This window comes from Equus quagga, chromosome 4 (genome assembly GCF_021613505.1).
Source record: "Equus quagga isolate Etosha38 chromosome 4, UCLA_HA_Equagga_1.0, whole genome shotgun sequence".
Classification (NCBI taxonomy): domain Eukaryota; kingdom Metazoa; phylum Chordata; class Mammalia; order Perissodactyla; family Equidae; genus Equus; species Equus quagga.
In genome coordinates, this window is record NC_060270.1 from 140,986,998 (window position 1) to 141,010,876 (window position 23,879).

The 23,879-nt window shown below is 47.7% G+C and overlaps 1 protein-coding gene across 2 annotated transcripts in view; it reads right to left on the reverse strand.

The window, feature by feature from the left end:
- Positions 1-11,965: 11,965 nt before the first annotated feature.
- Positions 11,966-23,879, reverse strand: part of KLF7 (KLF transcription factor 7) — an 85,760-nt gene continuing 73,846 nt past the window's right edge. The window contains exons 4-5 of one of the 2 annotated variants that reach the window (XR_006888178.1): positions 21,047-21,237; positions 11,966-18,073 (exon numbers count right to left, since the gene is read on the reverse strand). Coding sequence is in view for 1 of the 2 variants with exons in the window: in XM_046658023.1 (XP_046513979.1) it covers positions 18,022-18,073 (52 nt within the window). In the remaining variant the exon portion in view is untranslated. The remainder of the gene's footprint in view (positions 18,074-21,046; positions 21,238-23,879) is intronic. The other variant, XM_046658023.1, reaches the window with a different exon arrangement.

A 23,879-nucleotide genomic window follows, 5' to 3' on the forward strand; every position in this document is an offset into this window, starting at 1 on the left:
TACACCTGACGAGATGGAGCCTTAGATCCTAACTTGAAGATTGTTTCACATTTAGCAGGTGGCACAGCCCAAAGTGGATCTCAAACACGTCTGACACTGAGGCCCGATCTTAATCATACACCTATGTTGCATCCTTATTTTTAAAAATTCTCTGTGTTCATTTGTTCATTCATTCATTCATCAAACATAATTGCCAGGCACAACAGGCCACACTGGGCAAATTCTGGCTCTTCAAAAATGTGATACGGTCCCTGTATTCATGTAGTCTGAAATCTAACAAGCAATTCTTTTGTAAGGTGAAAAATGATCATTTTACATATTTACGTGATTTGCTGAAGTCTGCATGTACTGGTTATAACAAAAGAATTACAGGAATAAACAAGTTCCTGAGAAGACATTTCTTCATCCACCTCCCCTCCCATTCCAGGTGACAAGAATCTCTTCTTTCAAATGATTTTTTGGAATAGGGATTTCAAAGGATATTTTAATAACTGACCCAAATAAAGTATATATAACTTGTTTGGGACCATCCAAGTGTTTTGTTGCAATAGACTAAATTATTAGTGATGCAGACGTGACCCTCACGTTGGAGCTGGAGGAAAGCCCAAGGACGGAGAAAGAACACTGAGTCAGGAACAGAGAACCTGAATTCCGATCCTGGTTCTGCCCCCACTGACGGGAGCCAAGGCACAGCCCTTTACAGATTTCTTTCTTCATCAATCAAATGGAAAGAAATGCGAGTCCTGCCTACGTCCTGGCAAAACCACGGCAATCAAGTGAAAGAGACTGGGTGAAATGCCCTGGGCATGTGCTTTCCGACGCGGTGGACCACGTCGGGGCCTCCTTTGCTCCTCAGAGGACAGGCAGGCGGGGGCCACAGACCCATCACCAAGACCACTGGCCTCGTGCGCCTCTAATCCCCGAGGCTGAACAGTCTTTGGTTCATTGTACTTATTAGTCAGTAAATTAATTAACCCTTATCCCAACTCCCGGGTCACAGAGTTTTCACAATACTAACCAAAAATGCCTGATCTTATAAATAACCAAATACAATAACGAGGTTGTGTTTTTAACCTTCAAACATGGACTAATTACTCTAATAAAAATACAATAACACTCATCTTTTGAGTGAACTCCCAGAATACTATAATAACTCAACTGTAGACATAAACCTCTATGGAGTGAAGCACATCTTTGGGATCTCGTCACAGCGGGGCGGGATCGCCTCGTGCCGCTCTGCTCGGCACCCGGACGTGGGGGAGAATGAACAGCACGGTGATGTTTTCGCCTCAGCGTCATTGCTCAGCACGGCTGTGACCTTGGGCACGTCACCCAGCCTCCCTGGGCCTCGGTTCCTCCTTCAAAAGACGAAGAGGAGCAGGGAGCTGGGCTTAGACAGGGTCTGTCCTCCTGACCTCTCTAGTTATTATGAATACTAAACAAGATAGTATATTAAACCTTTGATGAGCTATTAAAACGGTAACTGGGAGGGGATAACTCACTGTTATCCCATTGGCTCGCTAGTGAAGACTTGGATAAATAGTTTCCTTTTCGTCTTGTACCTACAGAGAGCTCTTGTTAAAAATCTAATCGAATCAATCGAATCCTACCCCCTGTAACAGCTTTACTATCAGGAGACCTGCGACCTCTGAGTGGCCTTTGAAAACCCCTCCAGTTCCTCGAAGACAGGGTGGGGGAGGGGAGATCTCAGAAGATCCTTCTGGAGCACTCTTCGGAGCCTTCCTTTTTTCAAGGTTTCCTTCTGCTTTCCTCACCTCTCACTGAGTGCTATTTCCCAAGACAGAAGCCTTTTACAACAATAACAGTCAGTTAGCCTTGCCTGATATTTTATTCTGAAGGAACTCCAAATCATCTAACAAGCAAGTACTGTCTCCTCGTAAGGAGAGGCCCAGGGAGCCGACTCTCCCGGAAAACCGCACTGCTGGGGAGGGACAGACCCAGGGGGAAATGCTGAAGCTTCTGCTCACAGCCTCAGGATGCGTTCACAAAGACACTGTTCTCTCTGTGCAAACGTCTCCGATGTGGGAAACCTGGACCCCCATCCTGCAGTCGTGAAGGAGAAGGCTGGACACGAGCGGGCGCTAGGTCACTGCTCCCTGTGCCCGCTTCCTGACTTCTTCCTCCCGGAACTCTCCAAGAATCGCAGGAAATCAGATCTCTAATACGGAAAAAATAACACTTAGTAAAGAAAATGGCAACCATCTCCACCGGGCTTGTGTTTTCTGAGAACAAGCTGATCAGCTTTTCGGGGTGAGGTCTCTGGAGAGGGAGCCAGACTGAACCTGGGAAATACTGGCCCCCAGCCTCTCTGGCGATTCCACAGTCAAAGAGAATCTGAGCTGGGCAGGGAGTGGGGGTCACGACATGTGGGGGGCCACAGAAGAGGAAGGGAAAGGTGCTGCGTGGCACAAAGGGAGCTCCCCTCCTTTGTCCTTCCTTCCCTGATCCCCCCGCGCAGGCCACCAATGCAAGACATGGGGCGAGTGTGGGCAGCCTGTGCATTTCCTCCAGGACTGTGTTATACTGGGATCCAGGAAGCCCTCCGGGGGATGTCGAGGGTTTGTAGGAGTAACGATCACGACGCCAGCACTCACTGAGCACGTAGATGTGCCCGGCCCAGTGCCCGTCATTCCTGGGTCTTAACTCGTGTAATTCCTGAAATGGGCCTCAAGCAGTTGGCAGAGGTCAGCCACTCAACATGGCGATGGCTCATAATCAGTGTCTGGTTGTGTTTCACGATGCTGTTGCATCTACCTTTGAACATAAAGGCATCCAGTGTTTCTGGAACTTATTCCCAGCCTACAGAGGAACTCCTGTTAAAAGCACCTGACAGAAGGAGATGGGAAAGCGGGTCGATTTCTCTGTCCAGCCACGTCCATGTCCTCCCAGAGCAGTTAAGTGTTAGGGTTTCAGAGTGTTTTTACCCAGAGAGCAGAGGCCGCAGTCCCAGTTAGGCAGAGAGAAGGAAGCCCCATGGCCTCAGTGTGTGCAGAGTTCTAGGGGAGAAGGCAGCACTAAGCGAAAAGGAAGTTTACCTCAGAAACACTGCAACATAGATGACAGAGATTTTCCCTTATGAGCTAAATTGTGGCATTTGTGAGTGGGGGGATCGGCTCTCTGCTGCCCTTTGCACATCCAGAGTCTAGAACAGAGATTAGCCAGCACGTTAAACACTCAATAAATTTCTGTTTAATGGACAAAAAGAATGAATGGGGAGATGAACAATTCTCTTAGATCATTCAAATTCTTTTGCTGTTTTATAATTTTTGTATCAAATATTTCTCGAAATTATATTATCACAGAATTTAAGAATAAGAAACGACTCAATGATTCAACTAATCTATTCTCTATTTTTCAGGAAAAAAAAGTCAGGCCCAGAAAGGCTAAGTGATTGACCTCAGGTCACACAGCTCACCAGAGGCACAGTCAGAGCCAGGAAACAAGTCCTAACTCCTCGTCTGCTGTCGTTCCTGCCCATACCCCCTGCTGCTTCACACTTGAGTTAAGAAGGAAGCCCATATTTGTCCCCAATGTCGTGGAATTAGGTGTTTTTTCTCCCATTGCCGCAGCTTTTCTCTTGGTTCTCATGGAACCGACTTGAAAGGTTTTCTGATCTTTTTTCCCTCCTAAATCTTTTGAAAGGAGAAGTAACAGATGTGGATGAGGAGGAGCTGGTGGTTCTGGGGAAGCGAGCGGTCAGCGCAAGTGTTGGCGTATGTGACAAATTATGAACAAGAGCAACAGAACTTCTTGCAAGGCTATGCTGGACGCTCTGAGACGCTGGGCCCAAGCGGAAGAGGTGGGCTCCTGGACAGTGCCCTGAGGGAGCGCACCGGGCTGCCCACCTCCTCCTCTTGCCCACGGCCCACTCTCCGCCCTGGAAGGATGCACACTCTGCACCTTGTCCCTGCCCCGCCCCCCAGCTGATTCAGCTGGGGAAGAGCCTAGACCTGAGCCTGGCCAATTATATTCTTCCTCCTGGGAAATTAGAATGGGGCCTTGGGACTACTCAAGTCAGTTCCTGTGGGCAGCGGTGACAGGTCCTGTAGAGGCTGGAACTAAGGGAGTGATTTGGGTGCAGCCCGGGGGAAGGGATGCTGGACCATACACAACGCCTGAGGGAGCAAAGGAGCTTGTTTGTGGAAGGAAGGGCAGAGCAACAGCCAAAAACAAACAGAAATGGAATACGAAAGAGAGGGGGCGGCAAGGGGGGAAGCCCAGCCACTCTCCCGTTCCCCAGGGACTATTTTCCCACAAAAGGGTTTCCATGAACTCTCCCTGCATCTTTGTCTTAATCTTTTTATTTTGATAGAATTGTAGTAAATTTTTGTTCTTTGTAAAGAGATGTTGACTTCCGAGTTAGAGAAGCCAGAAAGAGCAAAGGTTCTGTTTTGCTTTGAAAGGAGGAGGGGAACTGGTCCTGGAAAGGGACTACAACCTTGAGAAGGAGGAGAAACAAGAGCAGGAGCCTGCAGAGCAGAAAAGAGGCCAGAGAAGACCGGTGTTGGGAGCGAAAGGCCGAGCGAGCCCAGCAGAGCTGAGGGTAGTCGGGTGACAGTGGCCGCCTGCCAGACCCCCATGGACGCCGTGCCAGCCAGACTCGTTTTCCACCCCGGAGCCAATCAGCGGCTCATGGCCGCTGCACCGGGAGCACATCAAAGGGATTTAATAGTGGTTGGCAAATGTGAAATTACATTGAATCTAAACCAAATTCCAGACATTTGGGGCTGCGTAGTCATTAGCAATCAATTAGTGCTCTCACTTTTCAGCCAAAGCGTTTTCTCTACCCTCTCCTTTCCAGGACGAGGAAACACACACTCTGCATCCTTTTCCCGGCGCGGCTGAGCCAGGCCTTCCTCCTGGAGCTTAGTCAGTGCAGGACAGTCCAGTCCATGTTCCCGCTGTGGTGGCATCTCCCCGTTTCCTCCCCCACCAGCACTTTCAGGAGTGGACGAGACCTTAAGTGGCCTTTGTACCTCCCATCCTGCAAACATGGGCTAAGGAAAGAGAAATCGGTCACTCTTCTCTCTTTCTTGGGGATCACGAAGTAATAATAACGAGTCAAGAGGATGTAGAGATTCACGGACAACCTTTCCTCCAGCTGGAAGCAGGGGACTTGACTCCCGAGGGTGGGGAGTGGTGCACACCAGGGATCACGCCGGAGGCCCCAGTGACCTCGCTTCGGCTCCGGGGCAGCAGGATCACATTCAGCAGCAGAGCCCGCAACGTTGACAGAAAGCAAGATGCCGCTCTGCTGATTGCCAAGGGTCTGCTCCATCCCTCCCTTCCCAAATTAGCGCAGATTTACAATTCCCTTCCTGTCCGCTGAGCCAGCCCCTCTTCCCCAGGGGGCTGCGGGTCAGAGGAAGGAGATGGCAGGAGACCGTATCTGACATTTTCCCTGAAGAGCTCTCAGAGTCATTTTGAAAATTCCTCTTTTGCTCCTATTTTTCCCTGCTAGATCTTCCACAGGCCTATTTTTAGAATAACTGTCTCAGAATACAGAAAAGCCCATATTCTCCAGCTGTGACGTGGATTCCTTCCCCTGGTTAGTGATCAGATCTGCATGTGCACTGGGGGCTTAGTTCACGGGGCTTTGCTGACAGGCAGCAGAGACTGGGGTCCTTGAGGTTCTCAGTCCCAGGTGGCTTCTGCCAAGAAGATGGGCTTGAAGGCGTACGGGTGGCAGTGACGGAAGAGGCCAAGGCTTAAAAACAAATAGGACTTGACACAGAGAGGGGGTCGTTGGCCTCTTAGAAGCCGAGGGCAGGGTGCTGACTGTGGTCTTACCTAGAGCAGATGCGTCCTCCTGGCCCGGGAATGGGCTGACGTCCCTGTGCTCCAGGAGGGCCTCTGCCAGACATCATCTCAGCCAGGGCATGAGCCGCCAAGGCCAGAGAAGAGGATTGAATAAAACCAACAGAACAAAACTCACGTCCCCAAAGTCAGCACCAGGGGTCGTTTCTAAGCAAAGGCCGAGGGAAGGCCCGAGTTAGCAAGCTGTCAAGAGACAGTTCCTGGACTTTACCTGACCAGCTAGCTCCCTGGAAGCCGCCCCGTGGTGAGTGTGCAGGGCAGCCCTCAGGGTGGCAGCTCTCAAACCAGTGCAGTCCGCCGAGGAGACTAGCACACGCTGAGCAAATCGCAGGTGCCTGTGAAAACTCATATTTTCACAGAATAGAAACTAGAGAACACTTGTTATTTTAAAATGTTGCTTTGGTTTCTATGCGAGTGTTTTTCAGACTCTGAGGTGTTCTGAAAATGACCCTGAGAGAACCTGTTAAAATGCAGATGACCAGGACCTACCCCTAAAAAATCTTGATTCCGGTCTGGGAGGAGACTCAGAAAATTGCATTTTTAAAAAGAACTCGCGATGATTCTGCTTCGAGTGGTCATCGGCCTGGGAACCCCCTGGCCTGGCATCCTGAGAAACGCTCACACAGTAGGCTGCTGCATGCATGTAAACAGACGTCAGTTTCCATCTGGGGAATAATTACGTTGCATAAATCAGAGCCCACCTGTATCATAATGTGTAGCACTGCGAGCTAAGGAAAGAGATCTACATTTGATATTTTACAATGCTGACCAGGACTCACCAAATAGCTAGTTATTATTTTATTATTGCTGACATGTCTCTTTAAGAAACATTCAATGGATATGTATATGGCTGACACATCTTATAAACGCACGTGTCCCAGATGACGCGCGGCCTGGCACGGTGTTCAAGGAAGGAGGCTGCGTTGTTCCTCCATGCCAGCCTGCAGCTCTCTCTTGCTCACTGTACCTAAGGAAACCAGGAAGACAAGCAAAACCGTTCTCTTAGTGGCACCATTTTAAATTATGCTGCAAATGGACGCCTCCAACTGGGCAATCGTGAAGCTGTAAAGGGGCAGAGGAGGTGGGGGAGGAGAAAGGAGTGCCTGGAAAGACAGGCCAGGTCACTGGGACAGCCCCGGAGGGGGCCCAACATGGGCTTCAGAGCCCCTTCCTCACATGGTTTTTGCAGATACCAGGAGGCAGAGAAGAAAGAGGAAAAGAGAACAAATGGGAAGAAAAATGAAAAAGAAGTCAAGATTGGGAACAGACAGGTGTTAAAAGTTCCCAGAACCAAAGACAAGGTTCACATTTTGGCCATTCATTAACGTTGTCATCATGTACCATGTGCATTAGAGTGTAATTCAATATCTCTAAGCAGGGATGGAAAACGATTTTGTAACAAGCTTGAGTCAATCCATTTAAGGTTTCAAGTGCAAACCTTTCAGTCTTGGTCCCATGAGTTCGCCGCAGCACGTAAGTAAGATCAGGGGCTTTATTCCTTACAGCCTGGGTTCCTTGCCTAGCAACCCCATAATCCCACCTCCTGTACTTGTCAGAACAGTCTGCAAACTTAACCCCAAGAACATAGTATGTTGTGTAGCTGCAGGAAGTATGTCGTCACTGCTTAGGCTCTGATGTTATTTGGAGTTCACCAGCTATGACCCTTTAAATATTCCCCAAGTGACTCAAGCACATTCCCATCTTCAGGAACCTTAACTTTCTGCTCACAAGACCAGGACCCTGGAAGCTCTTGCTTCAAGGAACAGAATCAAGCCCAGCAACCAGGGACCTGTCATGGCCACGATTATCTAACTGGAGCCCACCCATTCGTTGGTGGCTGGTCCCTGTGATAAGCCTGCAGACCCAGACTCCTGTAGATTCTCTTTTTGATCACGTAGGAAACTGCAACAAGATATTGCGTCAGTCCCTTTATGACGTCACTGACCATCCTGGGGCTCCTCGGCGACATGCCTGCCTGACGGCTTACCTCTCCTCACCTCCTGTGTCCCAATGTTGGCCACCTGCTTCTATATTTTTTCCTATCCATAATCCCCATATCTCTCATCACTTAAAGCCTTTTCTTGTGAAAGGATGGGATAAACTCACTCACATTAAGGAACACACGGTGGATAAAACATAAAGAGTTACCTCTTCCTGGTTAGTTGTACTTCAAAAATAGGGAAGCTTTGGGGCCGGCCTGGTGGCACAGCGGTTAAGTGTGTACGTTCTGCTTAGGTGGCCCAGGGTTCACTGGTTAAGATCCTGGGTGCAGACATGGCACTGCTTGGCTAGCCCTGCTGCAGTAGGCATCCCACATATAAAGTAGAGGAAGATGGGCATGGATGTTAGCTCTGGGCCAGTCTTCCTCGGTAAAAAAAAAAAAAAAGAGGAGGATTGGCAGCAGATGTTAGCTCAGGGCTAATCTTCCTCAAAAAAAAAAAAAATAGAGAAGCTTTTAGACAAAAAATTAACATTTAGTAGTAGACTATCAGGAGCCTGGAAGCTGGTCCCCCAAAAAATTTGGGGAGCTGAGCTGCGTGTCTGTGTGCATGCATAGGCAGTGGCCTAGGGATGCCAGGAGATGTGCCATGAAGGTGAGCACAGTTTTTGAAGCATGCATGTATTTCATAGCATGCATTTGTTTCTAGACATTGACTGTTGACTGGGGGTGGGGGGGGGGGGGCACAAGGAAAGAGTGACTTCCTTGAAGCAGTCAATGCCTAAGGCCCAAGCTCCATTCCCAGAATAATGGCATGACCTGGCCACGAGCCCATCTGCTGAGAGTGCCTCTCCCTGAGGGAAGATCCTGCAAGACGCTGTTCCAAGGATGCGAAGGCAGGGTGGACAATGCACTGCTTCATTCACGGCCACATGGCCTTCTTCCTCCTGGGGGACCTCTGGGTCCTTAAGTAACTTCCCAGTCATCAAATCAGTCTTTATTAAATTTTCACATGCACTTAGCTTTAGATTCAATTTGAAATGTGCTCCAAGGAGCATCATATGCACTAAATAATTAGCTAAAGAGAAACGGTACAGAACAGCTTTCACAGAACAGCACAGAACTGGCCTCTCCAGCACCTTCAGTGGTAACCCAGTCTCTTAATGCAACACAAAGACGAGCATTTCTATTTTGAGTTATATATTTATTTCCATTTGTATTTAAAGGGAAAACAGTCAAATCAGTGGTTTCCAGAATATGTTTGCTTAGGATAAAACTAAAACAGGTATTTAAACTTTTAAGAAGTGGGTCAATTTAAAGAAAAATATTAAGGAAGTAATAGTGCAAGGATACTGGAATAATCTTGAAGGTTGAACTCACCTGATGAAAGTTTAAGAAACACCACAAAGACCAGTAGAGCGTTATGCATATCAAGAACCCCGGGCTGACTCCTGTCCTGCAAAGGATGTGCTCTGTCACCTTGGGCAAGTTACAACCTCAGTGAGCCTCAGTTTACTTACATGCCATGGTGGCGTTGAAGGAGATCTGCAAGATACCTTCTAGTTCTAGCATGCAATGACTTATCTACATTATAGGTCACCTTCTGTGACTAATGGGGAGAAAATGGGGAAATTAAGTCAGTGTTGCCAATGGTGATGTCAAGGCCAGACACACATAAGCATCCATTTAACTCTTGGTTACCCAGAAGCAGTGAGCTATAGAGGAAAGTCATTTCCGGATTGAGTGTCTGGGGACCTATGTGCAGCTTTGCCACTTACTGTGTCCCTGGGCCTTGCCAAAGTCACGTGTCCTCTTTGAACCCGTTTCTCAATCTGGCAGGGCAAAGAGTCATGGTGGAGAACGATACCTACTCCATTACTATGCAGTCTTGTGGAACAGCTCAAATGCAGTATATGAGAAGCAGAAAATTCCATACAAACGTAAATCACATCCTCCCATTCTCTTGTAATGTCTTTGCTGTCATTTCAACATTTTAAGGTAGTACGGTGGTATGTATAACTATATTAGAATCAGGCAGAATTTTTGAAAAAGTAATAGGTTATGTTCAAGCCAGTCAATATCAATAATTTTTAATAGCTAAGATAAAATATTTAATGTTGGAGAAAGAATCGTGAATTTGCTCATCATGGATAACCCAGAAAACCATTGCCTACCAGTCGCCTCGAAATCTTGTTTCAGTTAAAAGCTTTAACCATCTCCTCTTCTAAACCTATAACCATAAGTGGGAGATTAGCTAGATAATACTAAATTATTTATCAATTCCACTGAGCTCTGCTTTTTCTGCAGTTCCTTTCCGGGAGCCCAGAATTCCCAAATGGATATGAATCCTCAGACCACAGCTATCACAGGGCTCATGAACTGGACTCCCCGGGGACACCCAGGGCACACTGTCCCACCACTGCCTGTTGAATTCAAATTGTAGTCATTTTTGCACTTTCTAGGTTATCAAGCTTGCTCCTCTGATCTTCTGGTTAACAAGGAGATGAATATTGCTAGAGGACGACTCAAAGAACTTGTAACTTCCAAATAGGGTTAGCACAGCAGACAAAGTCGGGTCAGCCAGGATGAAGTGTGGAGTCATTCAGTGTACAGCCAAGCAACCCCACAGTCTGGAGTCATCCCTGAATTTATATCATGTTGCAAAAATGGATGCTCGAAAAGGTTGTGAAGTGGGTAATGTATTTTTAGACATATTCTAAGAAAGTTTATGCCTCTAAATATGGAAGCTTCAGTCGTCTAGAATATTCACTTATGTAAACCATCTCGTTTCCTTATGCCAAATAGATTAGACTTAACCCTCTCCTCGTAACACTTCAGCACAGTGCAAGCTGTCCTCCACCTAAAACGTCCAAATTGATATTCTTTTGCAAGTCAGGTTTATTATTACAGAATAATAATACTGCAAAGTTATCTTATCCTTCCTCATGCAAAGAAATTTCTGGGCAAACGACTTTGGTTCTAAGAATTAAACTACTCGTCTAGTCACTGAGCGACGAGGGACTGGGAGGCAGGTGTGCGGACTCTGGGCCAGTGCTTTTCCCACTGGATCCTGTAGTTTCTCGTCAGCCAGCCTTGCCTGCTCGGGAGATGTGGCAGCTGGTATTCACAATTTTCGAAAACACCTCCCTGGCCTGTAGCATCTAGTGTTCTCTTTACCTTAAGTCTTACTAGGGGGGGACCCAATCGCTCTCACACCTGCTTTCCTGCTCAGGACTGCACCATCCAGCAAGTCCAGTCCCTGTAGCCACCGTCTTTAACGAGAAATTTTATTCCAGTTTCTTGTCAGATTCATTTGATGAGGGATAGAAGCGATTCACCACTGTCATGTGTCACTGTAAGTCCAAAGCATGAAAAGCAAGCTTGACCAGTATTGTGTCCGTGTAATGACGAACGTATTTATGGTTTCCAGCTAACGATGCCACTTTCTGGGGGCTCATGACGCAGTGGAGACTCTCCCTTCCTCCTCACTGTGATGCTCTTTCCTGGAGTCACGTGTGGAAGAGAAGATCTGAGTCAGTGTTCTCTTCAGTTCTGAGCACGTCCCCAGGCCTGTCATCTCGCTCTTCCCATGTGCATCTTCCTTCTTGTACTGTGTACCACGTGTAGCCACTCAAATTTCTCTGCCTCTGGTTAGCTGTCTCTTCCTCACTTTGTTACCAACCTCCCACCCTCACTTAAATGATGCCTTCTGACCTTTGCCCTTCCGCCCTCCCCCACAGGCTTCAAGTCATCCAAATGCCCTCCTATTTAACACCACCCCAGAACCAACTTTCCCCTGCTCTCACCAAATAAACTGCTTTCAATAAGCCTCTCCTAACCCCCAAACAAATAACATCCCACAATCCACCTTGTTCTAAAATATTGTTTTCATAACCTCCAACCATTTGCTCCCTGCCTCCCCTCGAAGAAATAAACTGTCTTCAGTGCTCCTTCCAATGTGGGCACTGAGCTGCCTCAGTGAAACCATAAAGCACACACGCACACACACACACACACCCCTGCCCTCCAAACAAAGAAAAATGATCTAACACAGTCTTTCGCTTTCCTTTTCTCTGAGAAAGAAAACTCTCGTGAGGTCTATAAGGACCCATTTGTGTCTCTTTTAGGCTTTCTTTTTCCTGATGAAAAAAGCTAACGAGAAATACAGTAAAGCATTCCAAGGCCAAACACATTCTACTGTTTATTACACATATTACATTCTTAAATAAAAATGCGTCACATAACATTTTTTGCATAGATATCTTACAATATACCAATTTAAAAAAGAATTATGAAACAGACCAGTAACAAAAATAAATTTTTTCTTCATTAATAATTTTGTAACATTAACATACCACCATCATATAATACAAATAATAGTTTTAAATCTTAAGACTTTTGTACAGCAAAAAAACTTGACAAAGTAATATATTTATATATATATATAAAAAGCTTAAAAAAAATAAAATGTCAAAAAAAGGCATAACCGAGGGCTCTAAGACTGGGTACTTCTGTGATATATTATAAATACCAGAGAAGGCCTGAGAGAATGTGACCGGGGCGGGGCTGCGAGTCGGTCTCTCCAAACACGCTTGTCAGACACATCCGGCAAAAAGAAAACGACAGTGCAAAACAAACTTCTCAAGCAACTGTTCAGAGGAGAAGAGAGATCTGGAAGAAAGGTGGTGGGGGCTGGGGAGTCGTGTGGCGGGAGTGGGGAGGGGTGGCGAGAGGGGAGGGCTCTGGGAGGGTTTGTGAAAAGGAAGGGGAGGCTTCAAAAACATGAAACATTTATTTTTGCCTCTGTGTTAGCAAGGAGATCTTGGCCGTAACAGGTGTACTTTTCCTCCCTGGAATGAAGCAGAAGTGAAAGATAAGGAAATTAAACTAAGTCTGAGCTTAGGTAGAAAATGCATGCTGGGAAAAAAACCCAAACAGGTTGAGAACCAGCCAATGAGCCCAAAAGCCTTTCTGGACCGAGACTGGCAGAAAGCATTCTGCCTCCGGTCCAAAGGCCTAGGATTAAAAGGTCCCCTCTCCCACCCGCAGCCCCTCCCCTCTGTGTGGAACTCCCAGTGTGGTTTCAGTATACTGGCATTATAAGCATCCATCCCCCGAAAAGATATTAGGCACTGGTGGCTACTCCTCTTAAACGTCAGTAGCCTGTTTTCCTTCTGCGAAGGTACCATAGGTACATATGCACACCCTCCAGGTGTGGGCACACATACCACCCTCATTATTCTGATGTGGGGTCCATTTTATGGCAGTAGACAGAAGCTGGAGTCAAAGCAATTTACGATTCCAAAGCTCACAGTTGAAAAAAATTGTATAAACAGTCCCCAACAAAGAATGCGTCAGCCTTCCCTCAGGACCACCGAGAGGGAGCCCTGTTTGAAAAGTCTCTTGTTTGGGATATTTGTGAAGTGACAGCCTAGGATTTCTCTCTCCATTTCTGAAACCTGTTTTCTCGAGGACTTATACATAAATGCAGAACTCCTGAGGGATACAGTACTATACTGGAAGGGTGCACAGAAGAAGGTTAATTGCAGCTTTATTGTTCCCTTTTCTGGGATCTATTAGGAACCAACAGAAGAGACTGAAGAGAGTGTTAAGAGCAGGAGAGAACCTGAAGCCTCAGGCAGTTGGTCCTGGGATCTCACGTCTACAAGCACTGTTTGCTGCCTTTGACACATTTTTGTTGTTCCAACTCAAGTATTCCCAAAGATCCTCATGGAGGAAAGGAGGCCATCAAAGAGGCATTGATGTGTACTCAGGCCGACCCCTCCAGTTTTCAAACTGAGATATCACCATGTTTACCGAAATCTAACCCAGACCCAGAATGCAAACTCTTGCCTCTTGCCCCTACCCCACACCTGGCAGGTGGCCACTTCTGGAAGATGCTGGGGAAAGCCTCCACAAGCACATTTCAACCAGGTTCTACTCAATGAATTTTCACTTTGGCAAAGATCTGGGTGCAAAATTGCCACCAGAAATGCTGGCCCTCGTAAGATTTAAAACGAAGAAACAATGAACCTGATTTTTGTAGTTAAGTGTGTTGCATCTCTCTGACTTTCCCTACCTTCTTCCTTCTCCTAAAACCAACTCATGTGAAAGAGAAGACAAAAGACTTCGCTCTGTAGTTTATATTTTATGAAACGACTTCCACAGAGGAAACCATTTTGAACCAATAGAACTAATCAGGAGGTTTTGTTGTTCTTGCCATTTGACTTCATTTCTTTGAATTTGCCATAGAATTCAGGAGTAGGGGCAAAAGGCAGAATGTTCTGGATGAGCTGCCCTGAAAGTCCCATTTATTTCCCCTTTGATGCAAATAGACATGGCTAATCTGGAAGCTTATCCCAAACTAAAGTCCTTTAAAAAATCTTCTCTGGCTTCTGGATTCAAAGAAGATTTTTTAAAAATAGGAATCAGGTCTGGTAATCGTGCATGAGGTTGGCTGTCTTTTTACCCTGTTATAATCAGGCAATCAAAGATGTAAGAAGGGCACAAGAGGTGCAGGAGCGACGAGAGGGGTTTTGAAGGGCTTTGCAAGGGACAGTACACAGAGAGGAGAAGGAAATGGTCAGCATCACGTTGATCTTGGGGTCTCCGATACTCTCATAAAATGCAGCTTCGTCATGGAATCCAAACATCTCTTTTTCTGGATATAACGCTCATCACCACCAGGCATTAAGCTGGGCCAATTAACCAAGAGTGGGGCAGGAGGCCAGTTGCTGGGAGCAGCATTATAATTTCAGGTTTCCACATCTTTGACTTACAGCCATGTGGCAGGGGGAAGAAGCAGAACTTGAAATAAAGAAAACTGTCAATGGCTTAGAAACACTCTTTTTCTACAACAGCTCTGAGCCCCGCATTAGGTGTGCTTGGGGGACAAGCACAAGAAACACCAGGCCAGGTGTCTCCTCTCAAATTTGGGATCCCCTGGAATGTTAGGAGGTAACAATTTAAACGAGAAAGCAGTTTAATGTGCTTCAAATGTCCATTAAAGCACTGTTTTAAATAACCTGTCCTCTTGGGAGCAAAATACCTTCAGGTTATTTCTTAGGAAGCCTGTTTCCTGCAGCAGGCTCTTCCCAGCCATCTCTGCCACTTGAGAGATGATGGATATTTTATCACAAATCTGTTTCCAAAATGACTGGGGCTCCCCTGACTCCCGTGGATAGGACTGCTCATCGTTCACAGGTGTCATCAAGCTGGAAAAGAATAGTTTCAAAGCCATACACTTAGCACCCACCAAATTCTCAGGCCAATTCTCACAGTTGACAAGTGACTCTGAAGCAAGCAAACCCCCCAACTGCGGTTCAGCGCACCCTGCTCTGAGAAAGGCCAGGGGCAGATTACAAAGGACCTCACTGGGACAAAAGAGAGAGGAACTACTGAGCATTTCAGACACTGATCAGGACCAAAGGGCCTTTGTTCCGCCACATTCAAATGAGATCTTTTCAAGACCACAGATGGCAACAGGGAGCAAACAAGAAACGATTACTCTTTTGCATTCTTTTTTTTTTTTTTTTAAAAACTTTCTTTTTAATAGAGCCTTGCATTGGTCAGTTCAAAAATTAAATTAAGTATTATAAACCCTTAATAATAGCATTTCGAGAGGCAAGAGCGGCTCCAGCTAGGGAGAGCACGTTTGTGAATCATGGCAGCCACGGCTAACGCCATCACGGGTGTGCGCGCATTCGTGCTGGAGGCTGCCCCAGAAAGGGAAGTCAACGACCAACAAAATCTGGGGCGTCTCAAGTTTCATCTAGTGCACTGACGGAGGCGCTACAGTTTAATACAGCTGAGGTTCAAGGTCCCTCACACATCCTTCATCCAGAAAGGATGCACCACACATTCAAATATGACCCCATGGTGCGCGCTGATGGACTGGCCACAAAATGCACTCAAATGCAGTAGAGGACTAGAGATTGTCAGCAAGCAGTGCTCCAGGAATTGTTTCTAAGTCATGTCTAGTTTTAAATCTTTGGAATAAAACTGATTTTTTTAAAATACCCTCCAACTAACATATACATAATTGCCTCTGGCAAATAGGCAGATTTTGTGTGTGTGTGTGTGTGTTTTTAGGGTGGTTTTTCTCTTTTTGATGGTTTTTTTTTTTTTGGTCTAAATTGAAAAAGGAAAAATAGAAAGAAAACTTTGAGGGCCAGACCTCAGAATGCCCCAGGAGTCCAACTGGCAGCTACAGCATTGTGATAAGGAGGCTCCTTCACCCTCAGACGAGCAGTTTCAACATCTCAGTGAAAGCAAAGGTTGCGGAAAGCTGAGAAACCAAATGCCAAGGATCTTGAAGGTTGCTGTCATAAATGTATTTGTGTTTCTTATATTATTACTTCCTTTTAAAGACTTCAGTTTTGCATCCCAATAGGTGTGGGGTGGCATTTTAACAGTCAAGGAGTCAAACAGCCACAGGAGGCAGGAGGGGAGCCAGCTGGTGTGAAGGAGCAGCAACGTGTGTGGACCAAGCGCCATTTTTGTTTTTTAGACGTGTCTTGAAGGGATGGTCCCAGAATATACAAAATATACAATCTGTCCTAATAACCACCCCGCTTGCTTGCATAGGCCATTTAATGGTCCTAAAGGCAGTCTTTGGAGTTGAGGCCAGTGCCAGCTAGCTAAAATGTGGTACACAGAGACCGATGTCGGACGTGTATGTGGGATGGGAAGAGCGGACTGCACACCCCCCCGGAGCCAGCCTGCAGAGCAAACGGGAGCCTCTGTGGGTCCTGGGTCCCTGGGTCACAGGTCATGGTGGGCCTAGCCAAAAAAAATTAGAAATATGTCTCTCCATTTAGACAGACAGTAAGAGAAACATCTCAACCCTTTCCTTAAATGTCCACCCTTCGCTCCCACAATGGCATTTTGAACCGTGTGTTTTAACAAGTAGGGTAATATGAGCTCAGTGGGTATGAGAGAGGAAGATAGGATGATGTCTTTTGAAGCCACTAGACCTGGGAGGCATGCTCAGTTTTCTCCACTCCTGGAAAGAGTGATATTTTTGGCTTTTTGTCAGGTCATAACCCAGAGTTAGGTTAAATATGCAGCTGCCCTTTGAGACTAGCAACATCTATGCTGAAACTGGTTATAGGGTAGCAACGACAGACAGCACGGGGTTGATCACTACCAGCTGAGGTCAGGATGCCTCGGGGGGGATGAGAGAACTGTGATGTCCCATCTGATTGGCTGCTTTGAGAGCTGGCCATCCAGGTGCTGAGAGAGTCCTGGAGAGGTTTAGTCCATGGAGAAAAGATAAAACATTTAAGCTTCGAAATAAGCTTTTCAAGTTTCGTTAGCAAAAACAGAGAGATTAAAAAGAAAAAATCTAGCACTGGCAATAAGGTGAGGCTCAAGGGATATACTGTGATTTATCATCAAGGACTTTATTCTCTTGGCCACTTTGCAGTCATGCTAGAAGTTTCCGGAATCCCTAGTGCATATGGTGTGCAAGAGTCAAAAAGTAAGAAAAGAAAACTCCTCCTTGAGAGTGAAGTCTAGAGAAATGCAGGCCAGAAAGGTGTAAGGTGTTTTTCCAGAGTCTGCCGCCGCTAAGGCCGTTGGTATCGCCTGGAAAGATCTCAACAGTACTAAGAAGGACCAAAACCCATCGACAGTTCTGTGAGGAAGTCGGACGCACGGAATAGCAGGACTTTTCACACACAAAGGACAAATGAACCAAGAGTTAATTTTGGCTACCAAACTGCAATTTGGTTTTCTAGGTCATTTTTCCCCCAACTACTTAAAGGAAACATTAGTGCTACACATATGCAACTTTAAGACGTTGTATTCTCCTATCAAGTTGCACTGAGAAGGGGAATCAGCCCCTCTTACTGCCGTCCACCTGCAGAGCCCTCGCATCCGCTTTCTCCGATTTCCATCGGCAACGGCGGGAAGAAATTCCAATGGTGCTAAAGCAAGCAGCCAGTCTGCCTCGCTGAGTTCACCCGGTTTCCTGCCTCCTGGTCTTCTACCATCTGGCGAGGGCAAGGCATAAAGAACAGACGTATATATTTTAAATATAGCTGAGTGCATGACAGTGTGTGCGCGTGTGGGTCGATGCGTGGGTGCGTGTGTGTCTGCGTGTGTCTGCGTGTGCACACAGAGGTGGATAAGTGAGAACTTTCTTCTGCGAGGCAACGGTCCCCGCCTGAAGTCCAGCCCCTGCCTCACGGCGTTTCCCTCAGACAACGGCTGACGCCATGGCGACTCTGGCCTCGAGGGTTTTAGATATGTCTCTTCATGTGGAGCGCAAGATGGTCAGACCTGGAAAAACACCTGGGGATATAAGCAACAACACGGATGTTAGAGAGGTCCAGCAGAGAACCCCACATGCATCACCCATACATTTGTGCAAGAAACAAGGCAGTATGCTGGGAAGGCGACTTCAGGGTCAGACTGCTTGGGTACAAATGCCAGCTCTTCCGACAGCTGTGTGGCCCTGGGCATGTTAACCTCTCTGTGCCTGAGGTCTGCGTCAGTAAAATGGGGATCATGACAGCTCTGACCTCAAAGGCTGGTTGTGAGGATTAAATGGGATGATCTGCGTCGAGTGCTTAGACCACTGCTTGGCGCCCAGTGAGACCTCAATGGGTATTAACTATTGCTCTCAGAAGTGTCACTATTAAGGAAGAAACGAACGTCAAAGTGCCGTGGAAACAACGTACGTCGCACTGTGTCCCCTAAGTGTAGCGAAGATCCATTATCCTGTGTCATCAGAGGGTGGAACTTGAACGTGTCAACACCCAGATTTCAGTATTGAGCTTTACCATGAGATCTCAGAAATGCACCTGTGACACCCACAGGTCCACACGGGCACTCAGGTCACAAGAAAGGATGGAGGAGGAGCCCACATCTATCCAGTATGGTACCTATGCAGGCACAGGCCAAGTGTTTCCCCAGTGTCACCCAGGAACGCCCTCAGCAACCTTCCACGGCGAGTCTTCACACCCCTTTTGTGTGTGGTAAGAAAGCCAGGCCAGGGCGCACAGCTAATGCAGGCAGCCCTGAGAGCCCACTCTTTCCAGTTGTTTCCTGGTGGCTAAGGTCCGCAGCCTCCGAGTGAATGTAGTGGTTGTGTTCACTCCCCCCTTTCTTCTGACACCCCACCTGACTCTCCCTTGGGTGGCAACTCTTCCGCATTCTCAGATGTATGGGGCTGACCCTCCCCCTAAGGCTGATGCCCCGGCCACAGTGATCTTCTAAGTGACAGTCACATGACCCACAAAAGTCACTGAGAGCCAGCCCCGGGATATTCACTGAAACTACTGGAAGAGAAATGCTCACTTTCCACTGGGGCTGCTACGTTACAGAGATTGAAGCCGGCAGCTGTGGGTGTCCACGCGGGAAAGTCTGCTTGAGAATGAATTGAACAGAGAAAAAGGAGGCAGAAAGAGAGAAAGAGTCCTGGTGATAGCATCTGAGAACCTGGATCCAGCCAAGTCTAAAGACAACTCTAATTCTGTTCTTAGTTACCTGGGCTGATAAACCTCCTTTGAAGCTGACACTAGTCTGAGTCAGGCTCCGTATCTCATAACCGAGAGTGACCATTTCCGTGTCCCGGCAGCCTACAATCTAAGACGGCTGTCTCTCTTAGCTCTGGGTGTCTGCTGTCCCTCTGGATCCTTCTGTTAAAACCGGCCACTCTCCCACTGTGAGAATGTTCCCAGGCTCCCCTGTGGCCTGAGACACCTGCACAATCCAAAACTCTTGTCAGGATGTGAGCAAGCAGCCCCGTTCAGGGTGGCCAGGCTTCCTGCTCAGCGCAGGATTTCCCCGTGTTTGTCCATTCTTCACACAAACAAACAAAAAAGCCCACCCTACCCCCGACCCCAACAGTCGCCACCACTTTGTGTTCACTTCGTAAATAGGTACACGCACAGGATCGATCCCCAAGGAAATCAAGCAAACAGAACAAAAGTAAAATGAAGAACAGTAAGAATGAGAGAAGCACGGGAGAGACACCTCATCCGATCAGAGCGAACAGCAATAATCCTGATTACACCCACTTCTCTCAGGCCCTGGTTTGGTATGAGCAAGACACTTGCATAATCCTGTTGAGTTCCATCTAAAGGGGATTGGATTTACCAGGAAACAGTGATACATTTTCTTTAAAAGCAACTCCTTGATGTCACTGGAAGCAGAGAAAGCGGTCCAGCGGCAAGGAGTCAGCACTTGACTTGCATGGCCCGGCCCTGCCCTGCCCTCCGCCCTGCCTCTGCCCCTCCTTCCTTCCTTCCTCCGACCCAACAGCCTAGAGAAAGGAGACCTGCGTTGGGAAGTTCTTTTTGTAGGTACTTCCTTTCTAAAGTTAACGGCCGATGAGAACTCTACACAGAGGTGCCATCCTTGTTCCCACCACCAGATGAGACATTCGCCAAAGAGGCCAGGCCAGGGTCTGAACCCAGCCCGAGTCAGAGCCCAGGGCTCAGCCACACCTGCTCTCAGGCTGAGAAGAGGGGGAGCTGGGCAGCCAGTTTAAGGAGTCTGCAGCAGGCAGAATAAGGGGTGGACCCCCAAAAGGTCTGCAGCTAATTGCCAGAACCTGTGAACGTGCTGAGTTACCAAGCAAAGGAGAACTGAGGTTGTGGACTGAATTAATTTGCTACATGGCTGATCTTAACATAGGGAGACCATCCTGGATTGTGTGGGTAGGCCCAATGTCATCAAAAGGGTCTTTAAAAATGGAAGAGGGAGGGGCCGGCCTGGTGGTGTAGCGGTTAAGCTCGCACGCTCTGCTTCAGGGGCCTGGCGTCCACCAGTTTGGATCCTGGGCGTGGACGTATGCACCACTTATCAAACCATGCTGTGGTGGTGTCCCACGTGTAAAACAGAGGAAGATGGGCACAGATGTCAGCTCAGGGCCAATCTTCTTCAGCAAAAAGAGGATTGGTGGCAGATGTTAGCTCAGGGGTAATCTTCCTCAAAAAAAATAAAAAGGAAGAGGGAATTGAAAGAGAAGACCAGAGAGATGGCAGCATGACAAGGGCTCAACAGCTCTGATATAGAGGAATGGGGTCAGGAGCCAAGACATGTGGGCAAAGCTGGAAGCTGGAAAAGACAAGGAAATGGGTTCCCCGCAGAGCCTCAGAAAAGAACGCAGCCCTGCCCTGCTCTTAGCCCAGCAAGACCCGAGTTGGAACACTGACACACAGAAGTGTGAGATGATAAGCTTCTACAGATAAATGAAGGTGATGCTAAGTTCGTGGCAATGGGTAACGGCAGTCTCTAGAAAACTAATCTGGAAGTTACCTGGTCAGGCCCGTGCGGTCAGGGCCTGTGAGAAAGCAACAAAGCCAGCGGAATCTGCCCGTCCCAAAGGGGGGCCCGGGCTCCGAGACACGAGAGGTGAGGGGAGGTCTTGGCAGCGGCCACACCTCTTCCTTCCGTTTCTATGTCCAGGGAACTTACAGGGCAAGAGAACTCTCGACACAGAACTTCATCTGAAATAAACGCTCAGTAAGTCCACGTGCCAGACTTCTCTGCCTTCACCACCTGCCTGTTCTGGGCTGGATCTCCAGCAACGTACATCTAAGCATCCATCTTTACCCTTCATGTTCTTTCAGGAGGAAAAAAGTGAAGAAAACAAACCATATCTTCATGGTATGAAATGTAACTGCACCCCTCCTGAACAAAACTGGCATCACTATTCGTTCAAATTCTAGGAAGTACATGATGCCTAGAATTAGACTAGGTCCCTCACCATTGAGGTTTTTATTTAAATTCAATACATCAGCAAGACACTTAGTCATGATTAACTTATATTTATTAATTTATACGCACTGAGCTCCACATAGGAATAGTAAAGTAAAAAGTAATAGATAAACTCAGCATCTAGAAATGCAGAATCAAATAATTCTAAAGGTAATATACCCCCAGGGGGTATTTATGACTATACAGCAGTCAGATGACCTTAAACAAGAAGGTCCTTCATGAGTGAAATTTGTTGACTACAGAGACTAATCAAACCCCTATTGTCGTTTCTCCTGCTTATGAAAAGGCACACGAGAGGCACGTGGCCTTCCAGCCAACAGCAACCCTCCAGGGCACCAAAGGGTAGATCTGGCTGGTATTTCTTCCCCTCTTAAGCAGGCTGACTCAGAGATCAAAGAGCAAAATGCCTCCTCCACCCCAAGATCTTGGAGGAACTGCCTGGGAGCAGCCTCCCAGATTGTAACCTGCCGAGTGGGTACAACAAGGGCCTGCACAGCACCAAGGGAGACCAAGCCCGATTACCACCACAGGAGCCTCCTGCGCTGTGGGCTGAGAGGCCAGCCTCAGGCCTCCAGCAGTGGGCCACTCAGTGGGCGCACTGTTCAGTCTGAAGGCAAGGAAATGGTAGAGCCACCTCGCTTTTTCTCCCCAGCCCCAACCTGAAGCCGGAGGCCACAAAACCCCAAGTCTTCAAGGGCCAGGTGGGTAAAGTAAACGAGTGCAACGAGTCACGTGTGAGAAACACACAGCACTTTTGGGCTCTCTGAGTCACTTTTGATAAGATGTGGATAGGAAGGAACACGGCCCTTCTGCAAGAGGGGACGACAGCGCAAGCACAATGGTCTATGGTAACTGGCGGTCCGCCTGGCACTGGGGAGACCGTAGGGTGTGGTGGGAGCAGGGAAATGAGCGATCACACGGCCATCGCGAACAGCCGGTGACCACCATCAGCTCCAGAAAGTTACGCCCTGTGGGAACACAAGCCCACTGTTGCCAGATCTTCAGATTTTTGCAGACAAAACCAGAAATACAGTGATTTTTGTGGCATAGAGCAATTTTAAATGTTAGCAAAACAAAAACTCATCTATATTTTTAATCTACCCTAGAGGCAAAATCCAAGTGTAAGTTAGACTCGTACACGCTTTACAGAAAGGAAACCCCAATCCTAGTTCGGCCTCCAAATCGGGCAGTGTGATAGCTTGAATTATAAGAGGCACGAGGCAGGTTCCTTATGCTCATCCCCACCGTGGTACCGACAGGACTCGGTGGCCAGCTCCCTGGCCACTCCACGCTTCCCTTTCGTCTGCTGTGGGACCATGCCCGTGGCCCCTGCGCCACCTCCCAGACCGGCTCCATTCTTAGCACAGTCTCCGCAATCGAAATGCAAGGTGCTTCCTGTCATAACACGCGAGTGAGAATCTGGCCCCTGGGCTCTGACAGTGCAGCAAAAGCACTGACCACTGGCCGATGCCACAGGACTCCAGGCTGCTCGCAACCTCCCCAAACACCATGTCACAGAATTTGTGCCATCTGCTCGGCAAACTTCTAGCTCCAGAAACCATAGCATATTTTGACAAAGAAAATAAAGCAAAAGACTAACCAAATTACCCATCTCTGGCATCTCCTTCACTGAAATATCCAGTCGGCTTGAAATACTTCTCCACATAAACCACACAAATGGTGAGAGCTAATCCTAATATGTCAACTGCTGGACAGGTGTAAATTCCTCAAGAAGTGAGTTGATTTGAAGAAAGAAATACTAACTCTGGCAATTCCCTGTAAGAACTGTCTGTCCACTCCCAAGGACTATGGCAATCCATAACACCACCTCCAAGCAGTGTCCCCCCCTCCCTCCAGGGCAGCCGACTGTGTGCACCTGCTGACGGGCTTTGAGGACTCACAAAGCATTCGTCTTCAGCCCAGCTGATGGACCGCTCCTCCTCAAGGACTGTGGACAGAGTCACATCTACACAGCCTCCTCACTAGAAGCCAGGGCTACAGAGGAAGGAAGCGGGGAAACCTGAGAAGGGCATTGGGGGAGACGTCAAGCACGGAGACCCGTCACTGGAGTATCATCCGTAGTCAACAGCTGTTGACTCAGGGGGACTTCTAGGCAATGGGGTGGAAATTAAAAAACAGGTTGTGCTCCCTCAGAAGAGAGCTCCCAGGGAACAGCTTCCTGGCCCTGGGGCGGGAGGTTATCTCTGGGCTCCAGGAGGCACTGGGCTTTATTTAGTCCTCAAAGAATGAAGATAAGAGGAAAATAGCCTCTTCAGGAAGAAGGGGAAAAAAGGAGGAAAAACACGAATGCATCTTAAAGGAGCACCAAGCCAACTGGCCACCGGGGCCCTGGCCTCTGCTGCCTGCCCTG